This window comes from Etheostoma cragini, chromosome 9 (assembly GCF_013103735.1).
Source record: "Etheostoma cragini isolate CJK2018 chromosome 9, CSU_Ecrag_1.0, whole genome shotgun sequence".
NCBI classification, from domain to species: Eukaryota; Metazoa; Chordata; class Actinopteri; order Perciformes; family Percidae; genus Etheostoma; species Etheostoma cragini.
The window spans coordinates 25,962,361-25,981,182 of NC_048415.1; the positions used below are offsets into that span (position 1 = coordinate 25,962,361).

At 46.4% G+C, this 18,822-nt stretch overlaps 1 protein-coding gene across 7 annotated transcripts in view; it reads right to left on the reverse strand.

Moving 5' to 3' along the window:
• Window positions 1-340: 340 nt before the first annotated feature.
• Window positions 341-18,822, reverse strand: part of prrc2c (proline-rich coiled-coil 2C) — a 26,797-nt gene continuing 8,315 nt past the window's right edge. Inside the window, exons 2-35 of one of the 7 annotated variants that reach the window (XM_034880552.1) lie at window positions 17,649-17,818; window positions 17,251-17,425; window positions 17,006-17,115; window positions 16,604-16,729; window positions 16,187-16,485; window positions 15,995-16,074; window positions 15,688-15,833; window positions 15,484-15,571; window positions 14,789-14,969; window positions 14,056-14,701; window positions 13,760-13,932; window positions 13,022-13,274; window positions 12,408-12,618; window positions 9,863-12,322; window positions 9,319-9,482; window positions 9,045-9,199; window positions 8,458-8,920; window positions 8,249-8,334; window positions 7,966-8,160; window positions 7,609-7,869; window positions 7,305-7,397; window positions 6,100-6,201; window positions 5,828-5,999; window positions 5,400-5,621; window positions 4,554-4,675; window positions 4,369-4,453; window positions 4,239-4,332; window positions 3,878-4,109; window positions 3,640-3,765; window positions 3,294-3,488; window positions 3,083-3,183; window positions 2,738-2,864; window positions 2,373-2,615; window positions 341-2,249 (exon numbers count right to left, since the gene is read on the reverse strand). In XM_034880552.1, coding sequence (XP_034736443.1) covers window positions 1,986-2,249; window positions 2,373-2,615; window positions 2,738-2,864; window positions 3,083-3,183; window positions 3,294-3,488; window positions 3,640-3,765; window positions 3,878-4,109; window positions 4,239-4,332; window positions 4,369-4,453; window positions 4,554-4,675; window positions 5,400-5,621; window positions 5,828-5,999; window positions 6,100-6,201; window positions 7,305-7,397; window positions 7,609-7,869; window positions 7,966-8,160; window positions 8,249-8,334; window positions 8,458-8,920; window positions 9,045-9,199; window positions 9,319-9,482; window positions 9,863-12,322; window positions 12,408-12,618; window positions 13,022-13,274; window positions 13,760-13,932; window positions 14,056-14,701; window positions 14,789-14,969; window positions 15,484-15,571; window positions 15,688-15,833; window positions 15,995-16,074; window positions 16,187-16,485; window positions 16,604-16,729; window positions 17,006-17,115; window positions 17,251-17,425; window positions 17,649-17,763 — 8,565 coding nt within the window. In that variant the 5' untranslated portion in view covers window positions 17,764-17,818 and the 3' untranslated portion in view covers window positions 341-1,985. Of the gene's footprint in view, window positions 2,250-2,372; window positions 2,616-2,737; window positions 2,865-3,082; window positions 3,184-3,293; window positions 3,489-3,639; window positions 3,766-3,877; window positions 4,110-4,238; window positions 4,454-4,553; window positions 4,676-5,399; window positions 5,622-5,827; window positions 6,000-6,099; window positions 6,202-7,304; window positions 7,398-7,608; window positions 7,870-7,965; window positions 8,161-8,248; window positions 8,335-8,457; window positions 8,921-9,044; window positions 9,200-9,318; window positions 9,483-9,862; window positions 12,323-12,407; window positions 12,619-13,021; window positions 13,275-13,759; window positions 13,933-14,055; window positions 14,702-14,788; window positions 14,970-15,483; window positions 15,572-15,687; window positions 15,834-15,994; window positions 16,075-16,186; window positions 16,486-16,603; window positions 16,730-17,005; window positions 17,116-17,250; window positions 17,426-17,648; window positions 17,819-18,822 lie in introns of all 7 variants that reach the window. The other 6 variants (XM_034880553.1, XM_034880548.1, XM_034880554.1 and 3 more) reach the window with 6 other exon arrangements.

An 18,822-nucleotide genomic window follows, 5' to 3' on the forward strand; every position in this document is an offset into this window, starting at 1 on the left:
TCATTCATAACCTCCGGATAGCCAGGCTGTCAAAAACATCTTTGGCTGCTGTGTCATTAATAACGTCATGAACTTAAAAAAAAGCGGCATCACTTTCTAATAAGCCATCAGAAAAGTTATGTGGTTCCCGTTATGTGGGACCCCTCTTTTAAATATGGTAGCAAAGTATTGCATTACTAGATTTTTTGTATCCAAGCACTCAAACGCCAAGTGAAGTTGGTAAGTGTTGTAGTGACACCTAGTGGGAGGACCTAGTCCATGCCGAGTCTGCTTCTGACGTGGAGCAAAAATCCAAAAAGCAAAGAATTGTGGAAGACAAAACAGGCATCACTGAAAAACATAACAGTATATTATTTTATTAGTTTCTGTAACCAAACCAAGAGAATGTAAATAAGACCGTACATATTTTAATACAGCGATGAAACCCCTGTACAAGTTCAACAAAAAGAAAATAAATTCATTACCCTCCCTCATCCATCCATCCCTCCCTCCTCTAGAGCAAGGACTCTTCCCCCAGCTAGGGTAGCGGTGAGGACGACGCCCTCCCCCGCCTCAGGGTGCATACTACTGTACATTTCTGAAGGACCCTCGTCGCCACAACCCCGAGATGAAAGATGTGGGTGGGACAGCCAGCGGAGATGAGGCAGAGACAGAAAACAGCACTGATTGCTCCCATCAGTAAAAGACAATAAAACAACAAGTGTCCTTATGCCCGAACACTTCTGAACTTGAGGCTTCTCAGCTTGTTCTCCCTGTGGAGGGTTGATATACACCCACTCACAGTTTTCCGTTTCAACAATCGACTCACCGTTTCTATTCCTCCTCTAAATAGCCATATCCTGCTTTCCTTTAGCTACGGACACTGATATCAGTCAATAGCAGCAGGTTGGGGTGCTTTACAGTGACGTGTGTGTTTGTGAGACAAGGAGGATGGGTGAGGACGCAGTGAGACGGTTGTGTGTGACAACTGGAACAGCTGTATGTAGTGATCATTCATCATCCGGGTAATCCTGTGAATCCAAACTGAACTCTGCTGCCACGGCAACAGCGACCCTAAAAGGCTGCGACATCATCTCTGCACTGCTTTAACCTCTTGGCTAAATATACAGGAGAGTCCAGCTACGAGCTTCCCCCCTTTATACCACACACGCGCACAAGCACGCACACGCAAACACGCACGCACGCAATTCTCAGGCAGGGCGATGAGAGCAGAAGGCAGGAGCAAAAGGCTCACAATAAATCAATAAATCCTTTCAGTCAACTGCTGTAATTTTCACATTTCCATTCTGTCAAAACTAAAATGAATTTCTGGTAACCGTGGATGAAACCGTTGAGTATGAGTGTGAGTGTGTGTGTGTGTGTGTGTGTGTGATTTTGAGGTGCATTTCCATGTGTACATATTGCTGGATTAGCTATGATGGGAGATCGGCCAACAAAAAGTTGTCGTCACTAAAATGACCTCTCCTTAACAAGATTGTTTGGACTACAAAAACAAAACTGATTTCTTTCATTAACAAAAACAGGTCGCTCCTATAATATGCATGATCCTATTTGAGGGATAAAAATAAAAAGGAACAGAAATCAAGAGCTATATATATATAAAAAAAATAAAAAATAAAAAAAAAATGGCAAACTCAGCAGCAAGTATTTCAATTTTCTCTTTCCAGCGCTCCTCTTGTCTACTGTCTCAGTAGATTTCTACGGATCAACTTGTGCAGCCATTTTTATCGGCATCTAAATATGAAAGAATTCAACTCAAACGCCGCCAACTACGGGTGGGACATGATGGGGGAAGAAAGAAGAGGAAGAGGATCATGTATACGCAGGACAGTGCCTACCCTCAGTAACCACTACAACCAACTCATCGTCCTCCCACACATTGTTCCCCAGGGCTGATATGAGGTGGTGACCGAGTGAATGGGGCTCGATTCTCTCTTCCTGTCTTCCATCCATCATATTGTCATCTGAAGAGGTTCTGCAGCTCTTTACTTGCCCTCTTCTGGTTTGATGGCCTGCGGTTTTATGGGGCCGGTCCGTATGGGCTTGGCCGTGGAGATGGACATGGAGATGGGGGGTTTGTCAGAATCTGGGCGCTCGCCTATCGCCTGGTGGTTCAGGGCAGAGATGTCGAGCGGGTTTTTCCCCACCTGATCAAGCCGAGACACTTTGCTGACATGCGGGGCCTTGAGCTGCTGCTGCTCTGAGAAGAACTTATGAGTGGACTGAAGCACCTCAGCCCGCTGCTTTGCCTATAGAGTGATAGAGCAAAAATCGAATCAGACAAGTCGCCTATCACTGAAAGATGTCATCATCTAACTGGCCAGTTAATAAAACCGATGCACAGAATTGGCAGAGAAAAGAGGGACCCAGACCTTTAGGTCCTGTTCAGCCTTCAGAGCTGCCTGGGTGCCTCTGGGAGCAAGCGAGGGACCAGGAGGTCCTCGGGGAGTGTGCTGGCTGTGCTGTGGATGCTGAGGTCGAGGATGGGGCATGAGACCGCCACCCACATTGGCCGACATTGGAGGGCCCATGGGAGAGCGCTGGACACCTCCAGCAAACGAGTTGACGTGAGGAGGTCGAACCAGAGGAGAGACGATGTTGGGCTGGGACAAAATCTGACATCAAGAGAAAGAAAATTCATAATAAATAGATGGTTGACCATTTCCTTTTGTGCTAATAACCAGTGCTTTATATAAATGCAATAAAAAAAAAAAAAGTTTTATGATTATTGCTGTACCTGTGGGTTGAATTGGCCAGGGAAATGCTGAGTCATTCTCATGCCAGCAGAGCTAGCCTGAAACTGCTTCTGGTAAAGCATGCTGTTGATCTTACTGGACTGGCTGCTAGGAGATGTGGAGCTGGCCCTGCAGGCAGAGGAGAGGGTTTTCATGAAATCACGTGTATCAACATAACACGCAATGGGTTAGAACCACACTTGACACTGTGTAGCAACAAACATCTTATGAAAAACGTTTTTGGTGCAGCTTGTGCATACACATATATTTACATAAAAAAACGTGTGCTTTGTGTGGCTTTTAGGAATGCCTGTCTGCCAGATAGTATGTGAACTTATGGGCTGTACCTGTAATGGCTGGAGGTGGGTGTAGTGCTCCTGGCGCCGATAGGAGGGGTTCCGGGCTTTACATCCATACCACTGCCAAAGAGTTTTAGATCCATGTCCATCTGCAAAGTGCCAACACAAAAAAACTGCTACAACTTTTATAATTAACATAATTATAAATAATACAATCAGCCTGTGTGTGTCAGAGTCACACATCCATATAATCCAGTACCTTGCTGGTTGGAGGCTGCATCATGCTGTGGTTGGGGCCCATGATGCCTCGGTAAGGCTGGGAGACCGGGGGCTGTCGGTTTATGTTGGGGGGCTGGGCCTGGGGAGGAGTGGGAGGCAGCGCCAGGAGGGGCTGGCCTCCACCAGAGCCAAAGTTTGGCAGGGACAACTGGGAACTTGGCAGAGGGACTGTCACCTGGAGAGAGAGATTAAGCCACCGAACTGTTACATACCAAAACGATTCCCCACTTTGTCAGTTGACAGAAAATTGTGCTACTTTTCTGTTTCACAACACTGGAAAGTGAATAAACATTTAGTGTCTATTATCATGTCGGCATGTAGCTTACCTGTTGCATCGCAGAACTAGGCGACTGAGTGTTGCTATAGTAGCTACTCTGGCCATGCTGTTGCACTTGCCCCGAGTACATGTTTGAATGCTGACTCATCCCCTGTCGAGCCTGAACCAAAGACAACTATGTCAGATGGAACATATACAAAACAAATTAAGTCCAGGTGTCAGCATGACAAAATGTTAGTCAACATTGTATGGTAAAGTGAAATTGTTTCTGCGAAGAGACTGGCTACCTGCAGCAGGTGTGTGTCAATGAGCTGGGAGCCTCCCATGCCAGAGGGCTGGTTGAGCTGTGGCTCAAACAGAATGGGAATGTGCTGGGTGGAAGAGGCCTGCTGATAGGTCAGATTAGACTGAGGCTTGCCCAGCTCCGGTGGCTGCACGCCGGGATAGCTGTGCAGGGATGGTCCTGACAGCATCATGGAGGGCTGTGACAGGCTGCTCTGCATAAATGCCTGCTGGGACCTGAAGACAGATCAGGACACCAGGATGAGATGAGAGAACAAGGGTACCTCAAAATAGGGACACAGCAGTACTGTATATTTCAGCTGTGTCTTGGAGCAGAGAACTGAATGCATGGCTGTTGGGTGTTACCTGTATGGCTGCAGTGAGGAGCTGAACAGGTCCTGTGGCTGGGAGACTGGAGGACCAGTGCTGAGTCCTAGCTGAGCCTGGTGCGTGTGTTGGTGTTGGTGTTGGTGTTGATGTTGATGTTGATGTTGATGCTGGTGCTGGTGCTGGTGCTGATGTTGTGGCTGACCTTGCAGTGGAGCGTAGATAGGGATGGGAATCTGCTGGACTGCTGTCGGCTATAAGGTGGAAAAACACAGACAGGTAGATTCAACTCAAACATAAAGAGTCTCAAAAAGACATTCCTGCAGCATTTTACTGACCAACTGAAACCCCTACCTGTGAGAGGCCAGGCTGGAAGCCTTGCTGCTGCGCTAGGGAGGGAGGCGCCAAGCGAGGGTGGGGGGTACTAAAGAGGTGGCTAGTGTCCATGTAGAAGGCTGGAATCTGAGCTGCAGAACCTCGACATAAAAGGGTTTACATATTAGTTATCATTAACATAGTGAATAGAGCCCGGCCGATATTAGGTGTTTCCCGATCTATCAGTATTTATAATGCTTTAAAAAATATTCATTCATCAGAGTCATTTAATGAAAAATAAATGATTCTGATGAATTAATATTTTAAAATTTAAAAAAAAGGACTGTCAACCATGTTATGAGTGTTGGCGTTGTATAGTCTGTCCACCAGAGGACGCTCTACAACGTCATCTGTTGGCAACACTGATTTTTTTTGTTAATGTGATTTTGGTCAAAGGACTTTAAGTTTCACATCTCAAGTTTGTTTTTTATACATTTTATTTATCAGAAATTTAATACATTTTGTTGTTCCTCTGTTCTGTTGTGACAATAAAACAAGTCATATTTTAATCATATTACAAATACCTAATGTAAGGGAAATCTGTTTTGTAACTTGTTTCTGGAGATATATATCTCAGATTTTTAAATAATTAAATATTCGCATCGGCCTTAAAAACCCTTCACCGGTCGGGCTCTAATAGTGAACGGTTCTTCAAACCTGAAACTAAATATCAGGGCTATAAAAAAATAAAGAGGTTGGTGTTCAAATTTGATATTAAAAAAACAAATAGATGAATATGTCTTAAGAACAAATGGCTTCCACTTGATCATTTCAATGCAGCCAATGTGTAACATAACCTCCGTCTCGGTTCAGTGTTTCTCTCACCTGCTGCAGACTGAGAGACGTACACCTGTGGGGTCTGCTGTTGCTGGGGCAGGAGGGTAGTCACACAGCCCAACTGAGAGAAGCTGCTGCTACTACCGCTGCTGCTGGAGGACGACAGACCTCCACCTTGCAGTTGCTGGGGCTTCACCTTACAGATGTTAGGAGGGTCAGATGCTGTGGTGGTCTTGGTGCTGAGGGATGATGTTGTATAGGTAGCAGAACCTGCAGGGTGGAGATAGACACATGGTGAATACGAGAGATCATAAGGGAATGCCTGGAGACCACAAGGGGAAATCCCAAAACAAACAAATATACCATTAAAGCAGAGTACCGTAGAATGTCAGAGCAGTGTTGGGAGGGGCAAACAAGGTGTTAACACCGAACACTGTTGGAGATATACAGAAGATCTTAACTGGGAGTTCTTTTACCTGACAGTGAGGTGCTGGGGGTAACAGAAGCCACAGGGATCTGTGGTATGGAGGCGGAGGAGAAGGTAGAGTACGAGGATGTACAGGAGGTGATTGGGGAGGAAGAGGAAGTGACTGGAGAGTTCTTCTCCAGACTCGGGGAGTTCTCCCACGCCTTACGAGCCGATTCCATCTGAGGAGGGGACAGTGTTTAGGTAAGGTTTCTTTGAAACTTTATTCTTTTTTTTTGGTAAGCACAGCCCACAACAAGCAGTGTTACTTTCTCAGTGTACCTTTAGCGTTAGGTCAACAGTTGCAGGAGATACAGTGCTGAGGCTGGAGCTCTGCTGCAGGGTCTCTCGTCTTGGAAGAGGCAATGCGTGGGGTAGCGCCACCTGAAACACATCGTAAAAACCCCAAAGCAGTATTTTTATAATACCAAGTGTTTAGGATTACAGCATTTTTATTAGGGCCCGAGTGGCAAAGGCCCTATTGAAACTGAAGGAATTATTATTCCTTCCTTATCTTCCGCGCAATGAATCACCTTTTTAGGGACCTTATCATACTCAAAAACTCAAACTTTGCACACGCATAGTCCTTTTAAAATTTTAAAAAAGGTTTTTGAAATAGTTGGAATTTCATCTGACGGACTTCAAATTCGGTCTGTACCATCTCAACACCTTATAGATGAAAAGTTATTAAAAAGAAAAACTTTTTGTTAAACTGTGTGGGAGTTAGAGGATGGATACCCCAACCGAGCCCGACAGGACCAGACGGGTTGGGCCAGGTTCACACAGAGATTTAGAAATAATGTTGGGTGATGGACAGAGTTGGTGGAATAAGTTTAGGTTTTGAACACTGTGTGCAGTGTACAAAATAAACCCCAGACTGAAAAACAAAATACGTGCTGGCTATTTTGCGTTTTTATTGATGAACAAAAACTTTTTTGTAACTTCACATTGTCATATCTGCCTGTTATTTGTCACGTTAGAAAAGCAACAAGAAATCCCCTTTATATGACAAACATCCGATTTACATGAAACTTATGACTAGTCTGCATGTGATACTGAGCCGCCCTCTATAGGTTAACCACGTCCATGAACGTAGACCACATCCCCCTTTTATGCTTTTCAACCGTTTAAGGTAGAGTCTTGTGAGGTATCATTGAATTCAGCAGAGTTCCTTCTTTATTGGTGATGTTTTGGCCCGCCCCATATGCTTCAGCCACACCCCTTTCATAACTGGTGACCTATTTTAAGGTAGAGTTTCTTCATGATTGTCATTGTCTGGCCCACCCCCTATGCTTAAGCCACGCCCCTTTCATTTCTTATGACCGTTTTGACAGACTTTTGTCTGAGGCACCACTGAACTCAGTAGAGTTCCTTTTTCATTGGTGATGGTGAGGGCCCGTCCGTTGCAGCTTTGATTATCTATTACAACTGTAGGACACATCTCTTCAAATTAAAAAAAGAAAGCGCTACAGGGGATGTTTACTCACATTTGCTACCAAACTCTCTTCTATTTTGTTTACTCCTGTAGAAACACTGTCAGCCAGTGAGGAGGAGGGGGTGGTGTAGTCAGTGACGGACTCCTGAGAGGAAAAGACATAAATTCAGAATACACACAAACATGCAATGCTGCCGCAATACTACTTTTTTTTTTTATTGTTCTCTGTTCCTTGTTCCGGGCTTAATGTATTACACACCTATAAGGTACAATGATTGCTTACCTAAATCCAACTATCATAAAAGTATGATTAAAAAAAGAAAGCCTAGCTGTTTGGTGATGGGACGCTGATTTACCTTAGAGTTACTGTTATACTCTGCTGAAGGGACTGTGATCATGCCCTCAATGTCTCCTCCCAGCTCTGGTACTGTGGTGTCACTGGTGGGAGGACTTGAGTCTGTGGCTCTACTGACACCTCCACCAGGGACTCCTCCCTCCATGATCCCCTCGCCTTCTCCTCCACGTGCGTCTTTGGCCTTGCGGTTCTTTAAAGAGCGCTCTTTACCAATGGGACCTGGCTTGTACTCCTTGGTTTCCACTGGTTCCATTTCAGGAAGCTGGGGAGAAGGAGAGATTAAACATTTACATGAATAGGAATCAGTGTTCTTCAACAACAGTTTTAAACCGTGAGTTTCCGCCACAGCTAAGCTTACCTTCTGTGTTTTGATTGGGCCAGCTCGAGGTTGTTTCTGTCTCTGTTCTTTGGGAGCAGGTAGTTTGTTTTCAGAGACACTTTCTAGCATCGCTGGAACTCCATCACTGTCAGTGCTGCCTGCAGATGATGGTGCACCAAACTGAATACTGTCTATTGCCAATTCCGCACTGCCGTCTGCTCCAGGCTTCACACCCTGAAAACAACACAATGTTTTCATGGTTTATCATGTAGCAAAAGGATCATACAGTCAACAACAGGTGAGACGGACACATTCAACATACCTCAGAAGAGACCGTGCCAGTAAAGGAGGTAAGAGGTTTGTTCCAGGCACTCACAGATGGTGGCTGGGGAGGGCTGATTGGACCAACTGGAATATACACGTTATGTATATTAGACAAGAGCTAGCTGATAAATTCACTCCTGCATTATGAGATTCACAAGTCGAGACAAATTTAAAACATCTTTAACGATAATTAACTAATCCACTCACGCTTCTTGACATCGGGAAGGACAGTGGCGCTTGCTACCTTGTTCTCCCACAGTTCTGTACCCAGAGTGCTGTGTGTCTGCGTAGGTGCGGGAGGTAGGCTCTTAGAGGTAAAGTCCACAGTGGCAGGGGGGATGGAGGAAAGTGGAGCCACTGTTCCTTCCCGAGTTTGAAGGGACGCAGTAGGCTGGGAGGGGGCAAGGTGAGGATGCTGGGGAACCGAAATAGGGGGTTGCTGTTGGGCCTGAGATGTGGGGACTACAGGAGGCTGAGACTGTGAAGCCTGTTGCTGCTGCTGCTGCTGCTGCTGCTGCTGTTGTTGTTGTTGCTGTTGCTGATGTTGCTGCTGCTGCTGTTGTTGTTGCTGATGTTGCTGCTGTTGGGATGATTGCTTTTTAGCAAATCTTGGGGGCAGCTTTCCTCCGCCTCCCCTGCTCTTTTCACCAGAGCCTTTTTTACTCCAGTTCTGCAGGAGCACAGTTTAAGCCATCAAGAGATTATACTGAATCAAAGAAGTATAGCTCATTATCATGAAAGTATTACATTGCTGCTGTTTTTTTCTAAATGGCACAGGTTATCCCTCATCTTACTTGAGTAGTCTGCTCTTCCTTTTTCCGTTTCTCTTCGTCCTGCAGGCGTTTTTGTTGCTTGCGGGAGACTACCTCTGTAAAGCCGTCATCATTGGTGCTGGACTGTGGGTCATCTGTAGTTGTGACCTCTGGGTGGTCATCAATGATCACAACACCTAAATTGACGGGACAAAAGCACATCCGTTTCCAGTCAGTTTGCAAGCGAAGAGCAGCGAGAGCCAGGTATGGATTCCTGGTTTATCGGTAAGAGCTGAGAATTCAACTGTTTACTTACTGGCATAATTGTTAAGATCAAACTGAGAAAGAGCATTCTCTTTGGGCTTCTTGGCGGCCTGTTTGGCTTCATCCTTACGACGGCCTGACTGGTCCTTTGTAGGCCTTTGGGACGGTCCTCCAGCTGTTTGTGCTGTCCCATCTGAGTTCTGCTGGGCTGCAGGGCTGTTTGTATCAGAAACCCATGTTGAAGACAGAAAAAAGATTGAGGCAGGAGAGACTTAGTGACACTTTTTAATTTTGGTAAGAACAACAGTGTGGTGGTGGTCAACATGTAAATGAATTCTGTAATGACACAAGATTTGTGCAAAAGATTATGCCTTTTGTTTATTTTACAGCACACTAAATTAAAGTAATCAATTGAATCAAAAAGAATTCAACAGCCAAGGCCAATGTAGACAATTTAACACTACTGAAGTATGTAGATTCAGCAGAGCAACTATTTATTATGAAAAAGGCCACACAAAAGGTTTGTGTTTGAACAAACTTGCCGTATTATTATACACCACACTGTTTGAGTCAACTACGTAAGCAGACAAACTCACCCTTTGCGACCAGCTTTGGCCCCGCCCCTCCTCTCCCCTTTGCCCCCTGCGTAACTCCGGCCTGGTTTGGCCCCACTATTGCCTCTACGATTCGGTCTCTCGGTAGGCCTCTGATTTGAGAAACTTCTCTTGGCCGCAGCAGCCCCTTCCCGTTTTTGACTCACCCCTCCATCAGGAGGGCTTTTATTGGGGGTCAAGGAGCCCTGAGGTGCTGCAGGTGCCGGGGCAGAGGCCCTGGCTGCTTCATGAGCCGCCTCCAGTGCTCCTTTCCTTTCTTCTCTTTCTCTCCTTTCGTTAAAGTCGCTGCTCTCAGAGGCAGTTTCCCATTCCTCATTGGCTTGATCGGAAGAGTTCTGGTTGGACAAGTCAGGGGACTTGGTACCAACCGCAGTGATGGTGGGGCTGCTGGTCTCAGGCAAGGGTGCTTCTATAGGAGAGGACAAGTCGGGTGCAGGCACAGTGGCTGCCACTTCCGCAGGCACAGTTACAGGGGCTCCTGGAGCCCTAGACAAGGTTGGGGAATGGGAATGAGAGCTTGGGGCAGAGCTATGGACAGCAGCAGTAGGCACTGGGAATAGAGGGACAGGGGGACTTTGGGCCGTTTCCCCACTAGCTAACACTGCAGCCTCCCGCTCCTTCAATCGCCTAAACCGGGGGGGTTTATCTTGCCTCGGGGGCCGTGCTGGTCTGGACCGACGAGGTCTTTCTCTACTACTCTGAGGAGCCCCATCTCCAAATTTCTTGCCATCAGACTTGGGAGGTCTTCGGTCAGCGGCAGGATTGTCATACCTTGGTGTGCACTCAGTGTCCTCAGGCCTGAATGTCTCCATGGGTTTACAGGGCCACTGAGAAGAGGACTCTCTAGCTCCTGGTCGTCTAAGAGGGCCTGAGCGAGGCCCGCCACGTTCCCTGGCGCCACCTCGTCTATTGTATAGTCCTCCTCTTCCTCGCCGAGAAGGCTCTCCTTTAGGAAGGAATCCTGGCTTGGGTCGGCTTTCATCGTCCCCTCTGGGTCCAACTCTTTCCCCCATGTGAGGAGGCCCAAAGCCTGGCTTGTGGGGCCCAGACCGGACCTCCCCAGGGAGCTCTCGTCTCAATGGACGGCTAGGTTTGGTGCTAGGCTCACGGTCAGAGGGTCCGGTATCACTGGCAGACTCTCTTCCGCCTTCACTTTCAGAATCTGTGTCGGAACCACGGCGCCGTCTTCGTTTTGGTATAACCTCAAAGTCTGAGCTCTCGCTGCGTGTTTCACTTTCTTCCCTGTTGCGAAAGGCGGCAGCACCTCCAACAGAAGGTAAATCAGAGTGTGATCGGGGCTCTCTGTAATTGTACTCTGCCCGACTTCGACCACGACCCCCCCTGCTTCGGCCACCGTAAGTCCCCCGGTAGCTCCGTCCTCTGGAGTAATACTCCCCTCTACCACGAGCTTTAAAACTTGAGTCTGCAGGCCAATCTTTATCTCTATCTCTGTCCTTGTCCATTTCCTTCTCCCTCTCACGTTCCCGTTCCCTCTCTCTCTCATCTCGTCGGTAGGCACGTGGAGGAAGACTGGACTCTTTCCTAGAGGGCAGTTTTGGTTCTGGGTGTTTGTCACTGCTAGGCAGTTTGTCTGCTTTCTCCTCCTGAGAGGAAGAAGCGGGAGCCCCAGATAAAGGCTGGGAGTCTCGGACTCTATGATGGCCAGTTGGTGTCTCCTCTGCAGTTTCTCTCTTCTCCTCACCCTGAGGTTTGGAGCCCTCAGACACAGCAGCAGCAGCAGTAGCAGATGCAGAAGGAGCTTTGGATGACTGATCCTTTTTGGACCGGTCTCCTCTGTCCCCTCTCTCGTGACGCTTCTCCCTCTCTTCTCTTTGCTCTCTCTCTTCTTTCATGTCCCTCAGGACAGGCTTTTTTATTGGCCCAGACCTGCGAACAGGTCTCTCTCCCCCTGGTCCTTCCCTGCGTCCAGGCCCTGATCTTCCACCCCAACGCAAATCAGCTTTCTGCTTGATAGGGGCTGGCAGAGGCAGCTTCTCTTGTTTGTGTAATCCATCAGCAGGAGGTGTAGCCCGGTTGCTAGTCCCCGCAGCCTGGGGGTAGAGTTCATTCTGGGGCTTATCCTCAGCCCGTTCTCCTGCGTCCTGTAGCTCTATTGGTTTTGTTCCCAGGGGTGGCACATCAAACCTGGGTTCATCTAGCTTGAGGGAGTGGCTTGAGCCCTGGGAGACGCTCCTCTGGAGCATAGCTTGACCAAGAGCTTCTACTTCTTCCCCACTGGGTAAGCCTGGCTCCTCAGGATCAAAGGCTGGGACTACAGGGACCCTGTCTAGAGGCAATGTTGCATCCTCTGGGCCCTGGGTAAACACTGACAGGGACTCGGTAGGGTCCTGGAAAAAGTTACTTTTATGAGAGTCCAATGCACTGTGGTCCTGGGGATACATAGCTTGAAGACCCCTGTCCAGATCCAAACCAGAGTCCATCCTGTAGAGAAACAAATTGTTATTATGTCATGTGCCAAAAAGAAATAACAGCTTCTTCTTATGTTGCCATTTATTCATTTTTTTACCTTGGTTCCTTGTTATCATCTCTTCCTTTTGGAGGAGTTACAGACTGTAATGTCTCCGACTGTGGGTATGGGTCCGATCCCCATACCATCCGCGAATCTGACGGCAGGCCATGGTCACGAATTGGTCGGGTCAAATGGTCAAAGGAGTCAGAGCTGGAGCTAGAGTTGTCACCAGGCTCTCTGCGCACAATCTGCTTAGGAGTCATTCTCCCTGGAGAGGACAATACAGACACACTTTAAAAGGTTGTCCAGCACATCTGGCAGCTCGTCAGGACAGTGCATTTGGAAATTATTCATAGCGCTATTTCTTCACATTTTGTTAAGTTAGAACCTTGTTCCCAAATTCATTAAAAAAAAAACTCTTCAAATTCTACACAAAATACCCCATAATGACAACTTAAAAAATTAGATTTTTGCAAATTTGTTAAAACAAAAAGACAAAGAAAACACTCGTACATGAATATTCACAGCCTTTGCAATCAATCTCACAATTGAGCTCAGGTGCATTCTGTTTCTACTGATCATCCTTAAAGTTTCTAGATCTGTGAATACTTTCCGTATGCACTGTACATTAAAAACAACGATACTCATTCATATTCTACAAATCTCCCTACCAGGGTGAATGTTAGTTGACATGTCCATTGGAGGACGTCCTGACATCATTCTGGGGTCCATATAGGACTGCATCATGAGGTGCCAGCGGGGGTCAAACCCCATGGAGGCCAAGTGCTGGGGGTGGGGGCCAATGGGTTGATACATGGAGCGGTGTTGCTGCTGTTGGGGAGCTGGACCACCACCACCACCTGATGGGGACACAGAGCCCGCACTCTGGTGTTGTTGTTGCCATTGTTGCTGCTTCATCTGCTCCTACAAAACCAACAGGGAATAGTAAAAAATCAAAATAAAGATCCACAAAGCTAATTTGTTTTTAAATGGTATACACTATATGATAGGGGTCTGTCTATGTAGTACTGATGGCTTAATGTACTACATGTACATAGTGCTTGCTCTGAATAAATTGCCACCTATGATAACTATTTGCTTAAAACCAAGCAAATAAGAGACAGCACCTTTGCCCACAGTAACAGACTACTACTAATTATGTATAGTACCATTCAAACGTTTGGACACACTTTCTCATTTAAGTGAATGGCAAAGTGTGTCCAACCTTTTAACTGGTAGTGTACATCTGTACTTAGTGTGACTAGTCAACATGTCCACTGTGGAAATGTCTAATTAAAAGGAAATATTTTCTTATGTTAACTTAAAAAAAAAAAAAATTAATTACAAGTCCCATATGTTTTAGCAACAAAATCCCATTAACTCAAGAAGACAGATGTGGACATCCTTACCTGCTGTCTAAGGAAACGAGGAGGCAAAGATTTTTGAAACTGTTTGGAATAGCCTGAAGTGAGAGAGGGACGCATAGCAGCTGCTGCCTCTCCTTCCAGCTGTGGTGGTGCAACAGGGACTTCCTCACCACTGGGGCTGTCCATGTGAGGCAGCGACAAGTGGGGCTCATCCACTATAGGAAAAAACAAAACCCAAAAGTATTGGCATCTATGACTGAAAGAATAGCCGCCAGTAACAAGTGTACAATGATCAATGACATGCAACTTTGAAGAAAAATGGCTCCAGGCTAGCTCACCTCTATTATCCTCTATGTTGAAATAGTCTCTGATAGGCACAGTTGTCCTGTCGACCTGGTTCTCCTCCATCAGGTGGCTGACCTCAACCACGGAGCTCTCTCCCTCACTCTGAGACTCTGGAGCTGTGGCCACAGGTCGCTGGATGGGGGGCGGGCTTGGCTGACGAGGCAAGTGAGCCTCCTCCTCTACACTTGGTTCTACGCTCTCTGGTTCTCGCTCAATCCTCTCCCTGTCTAGCTCCACCCTCTCAGGCAGAGGAGCTTGCATGATTGGGGCCTGCGATTGTGAAACTGGGATTGAAGGTACAAGACTAGATACAGGAGCAGGAGCTGATGAGGACTCTTCCTCTTGGGCAGCTCCTGCTTCGTCAGTGGTCAGAGCAAGGGCAGATTTGCCCTCAGTGGCCTGCCGGTGTTTTTCATTGAGACGTTTTAATTTTTCAGCACAAGCAGCAAGCCGCTGTTCTTCCATTCGCCGTTCTTCTTCTTCTCTCCGGCGTCTCGCTCGTTCTACAGCTTCAGAAATTTCTGGAGCCTTCTTGCGCTTCTGCCGCCAGGCCTCGGGGTCTTCATCGGCACCGGGTGCCGCTGCCGCCTGTGGTTTGGTCACACGTGGAGCTCCGCTACTAACAGAGCGACTGCCACCCTGTAGAATAGAGAAATAGTTAGATACAGACTTAAAATAAACAGTACACATTTGCTGGTAGGCTTGTGTAGGCATTTTCAGCTTTACCTGGTAGTCCTGTGGAGCTGCTGACTTATTGAACTGCCCCATACTGCCAGGTGATGCCGCTCTGGGATCACCATCGGCCCACAAGGTTTTATTGCCCCCACGGTCCTCAGTACCCTCCTTCCTGCCGTCCTGACCGTCTTGTGGCCGAGATCTTATACGCTCCACTTTACCCATCCACTCCCTGGAAATAACGTCCATATAGTTAGGGAAAAAGCTTCACAGGTTATCGCAACTGACTGATTTCCCAAGTTAACTAGCACTCCTAAGCTACTTCAACCTCAGGCTACACATCAAACCTCACTAGAAATGCCTTCACTGCACACAAATTGCCACTAATAACTTCAATCAATTCTAAATTGTTCTACTCTAACAACTAGTTGGCACCTTTCACATCCAGCTTTTATCCCAAGACTGCCATGCAATAACCGTTGGTGTGTAAAGGTGTATTGAATCTGCAAATTTGGACGTCCATTGTATTTTGTCCTGTTCTTGAGTCCGTTTCACACTACATACCTACACATGTCAAATTCATTTAGCATTTGAACTATACCATTACCTGTTTTTCAATTTATTTGTTTATTTACTACAAGTCACATATTACTGTCAGCCAAGTGTTGTGAAGCACAAAAGCTTAAAAGTGAATGCAAGGCAATGTAAGTGTTGGAAGAAAAAAAAGTTGAGATTAAAATACTCACCAGTTTTCTCTTTTCTCTTTAGCAGCTTGGTTCTCCTCATCGTCGCTAAAGTTTAGTTTCTCAGTGTAGTCCACCTCCATCTGAGCTCCTGAAGTACACAAGGGAAAGGATTGATAGATACTTGTGCAATGACTCTCTTCTTCTCCTCACCCCCCCCCCAATCAGTTAGTTAAAATGATGAAGTTCATAGGTATGGTTACCAACCTGCCCAGCCCTCATCAGCATCAGTGTCTAAATTGTCCAGCTCTTTAAGTTCTGTTGCGCTGATGATAGAGGGTCTGTCTGGGTCCTGGTGCCAGGACTGAAGGGGATGCTGCTGGGGTCGTACTGAACGAGGAGCCCTGACAACCCAACAGAGATAAATGGAGAGGAAAGTTTATTATGGCACCTCGTCTAGTACATGAATAATTGCCTCTATTTAACTCAAGGTACAACAAGGTACTGAGGTACGAGGGTTTTATTTTTCCTCAACCCAAGTCTGTAGGGTCTAGCTACCAAGATGTGAACTCACTTTGTTCCATCTTGTGGTACAGGGTATCTGAAGTTTCCTTGTCCTGGGCCCAAAGTCATTTGTGGATAGGCGTGGAACATCTAAAAAAGACAAAGAGCAATTATCATAAAGGCTCAAGAAGAAATAAACACTAGATACTGTAGCTTATGATCAGCCAATGAGGATGGTCCAGAATATCAAACTGTGACTTACGTAGGGTGGCATCATGCTCCTGAAAGCAGGGTCAAAGTGAGTCGGCACCCCAGCAGGAGGCTGCTGCCCCCCGTTAAGTTTAGCCTGAGGGAGGGCAGAGGGAGGCAATCTCTCCTTACCATCCCTCTTCTCCCTCTGAACATCAGTGGTTACGTTTCGCCCAGACTCATCAGCTTCCCCTGGTGGTGTAGAGGTACCAAGGCCCGTGCTACCCTCCTCCGGGGACCTGTTGTCCATCTCAGAGGGACTGGGTGCAGTTATCAAATTCCTGCCTCCACCCTCTCGCCAACTGCCAACATCTAACAGACAGAACGAGGAGAGACATTTATTGTGTGCCTGTGGATTTCGAACACCAGGCAAACCAAAAACCAATCAGTGAACGCCGAACAATGTTTATGTGCTTGAGTGGGGCCATACTTTGAGGTCTGAGGCTGGGGCCTGGTCCATAAGGCTCCTCTTCTTGACCGTCCCCTTTCTCAACCTCACCAGCCGCCTGCAAGCTGGGAAACTCCTGGTGAAAATGGCTGCTCACACGAGGAGCCCCTGTACAATACAAGAAAATTATATGCACAGAAATTCCAAAATTAAATATAAAATAGTGACTTACAGAAAAACAAAGTCTTAGATGGTGTACAGCACCCATCCAACCGCACATTTAGACAAATGAAGACCAACGTTTAGGGGCTGTAAACCAATTGAGGATTGTGCCTTTTTTTTTTTTTTTACACAAGTAGGAAAAAGTGTGTTCACATTCTCCATCAATGCCAGGAAGGACCATAGGTAATATGTATTTAATGAGTTGGTGTAATGCAAATTTACCGTCTGGCTGTGTTGACTTGCTGTTGGCCCAGGAGCGGCTGCCCCCAGTAGAAGGCTCTTGTGGTTGGAGGACTGCTGGTTTGATCTGTGGCGGGGGTGTCTCCTGTTGCCTGAGGCACATAAAACAGAACTGTTTCCAACAACACTTGTGATTTGAGATGTGGATGATGAACTCCTCTAACTCAGATACTTCCAGTTATTCTGTAAATGTTCACACACATTACATGCAACAGCTTTAAATTTACCTGTCCTCCCCTCCCTCAGGACGAGATGCCCAGCCACTACCGTCTTTGGGGACAATGTTGACGTTGGGGTCGTTTCCCTTGTTCTCTGCCTTCAGGCTGGGCAGGTTGGCCGGAGGGGGCATGCGCCGGCTGGCAGCAACTTTGCCCAAACTTTGGAGCCCATGTCTAGCAGCCACTGGGATGAAGAAACATTTAACAAGTAGGAAAACAACATTTGAGTTTTTTCAGGTCAGGGAATGCACTTGGTCACCCTTACTAAGGTTATATTAGATTGCGGCTATCAACTGAACTGAACAAAGATAAAAAAGCTACTTACATCTACTGCAAATACAGTCCACTCATTCGTTGTTTCATGCAATAGTGTGCAAGACTAACAGGGAATAATAGTAGGGCCTTACCTGCAGTTTTCTGGGTTTCCAGAGATTTGCCCTTGTAGGTGTTGAAGAGGCTAAGGGTTGCATACTTTGTTTTGCCATCCTTTGCCTTGGTGCTCTGCCCTGACTTCTCGGACATGTCGCTGGAAACTCATTGAGTCTGGTCCTTTGGCCTCGCCCCCAGAACCAGCCTCCTATAGACCAAGGGTGAGAGAAAAACGAGCACACCAAAAAGGTGAGGTTTTTGGCTCTGGATACAAGACCATAACAGATAAAGTATCTCAAGCTTTGATGTTCACCAACAAGTGAGACTAATGCTGATTCTGTGTTTTTACTGTTCACATGAAGTCACAATTACATGACTCTGAAGAGCTGTCTGCTCCACTGACCTTATAACAGTCGTGCGCTCTCTCTCCTTTTTGAGGGTGAGCAACCACAGCAGTAATTGGACATCAATTACTTGCCAAGTCATGACAAACAAACCAAAATGCGAGAACAGCATTTTCTTCTCTGGCAGAGTGGCAAGTGGGGACAAAAGCCTTGATGGTCATTTTCACATGTAAAGCCACACTCACCTGGGTCATGTGAAATATGACTCCTACTGTAGCATTATGAGCTAGAAGGAGGGCTTGTATAATGTGCCACGATGGTGGTCATAGTGACTAAAAATGTGATATGAGATAGAAATTGCAAAAAGTGTTCTGTGTCTGGAATTGTTCATTAGCTATGTGAGATATCTGTGAAGCTGAATGGACTCTTAACTAGGCCTGCACGATATTGGGAAAAACTGACATTGCAATATTTTTTTCCCTGCAACATAAATTGCGATATGAAAAAAGCAAATGTATTTTTTAAAAGATGACAAATATTTGGAAATAAATCATTCTATACCACTGCAGTGATTTTGTGGAGGAGTGCATCTACATAGAAGATAAAAATGAAAACTCTCTTTTCTTAATATTTTACAAACACCAAAGAAAGTAAGCTGTTACGTTACTCTTCTGAAGTGGTTTTGGAGAGGGACATTAGGTAGAAATAAGCTGGTTGACTAGCATGACACCTTTGTATTCGTATAATACTATCAATCTAGGCTGAAGTGTATGACAATGACTGCATGTTGCATCCTCTAAATTTCAGGTTGTGGTCGACTGCCGGGGCCAGCTCCTTAGTTTGATAAATTGATCAGACCTGCGCGTGT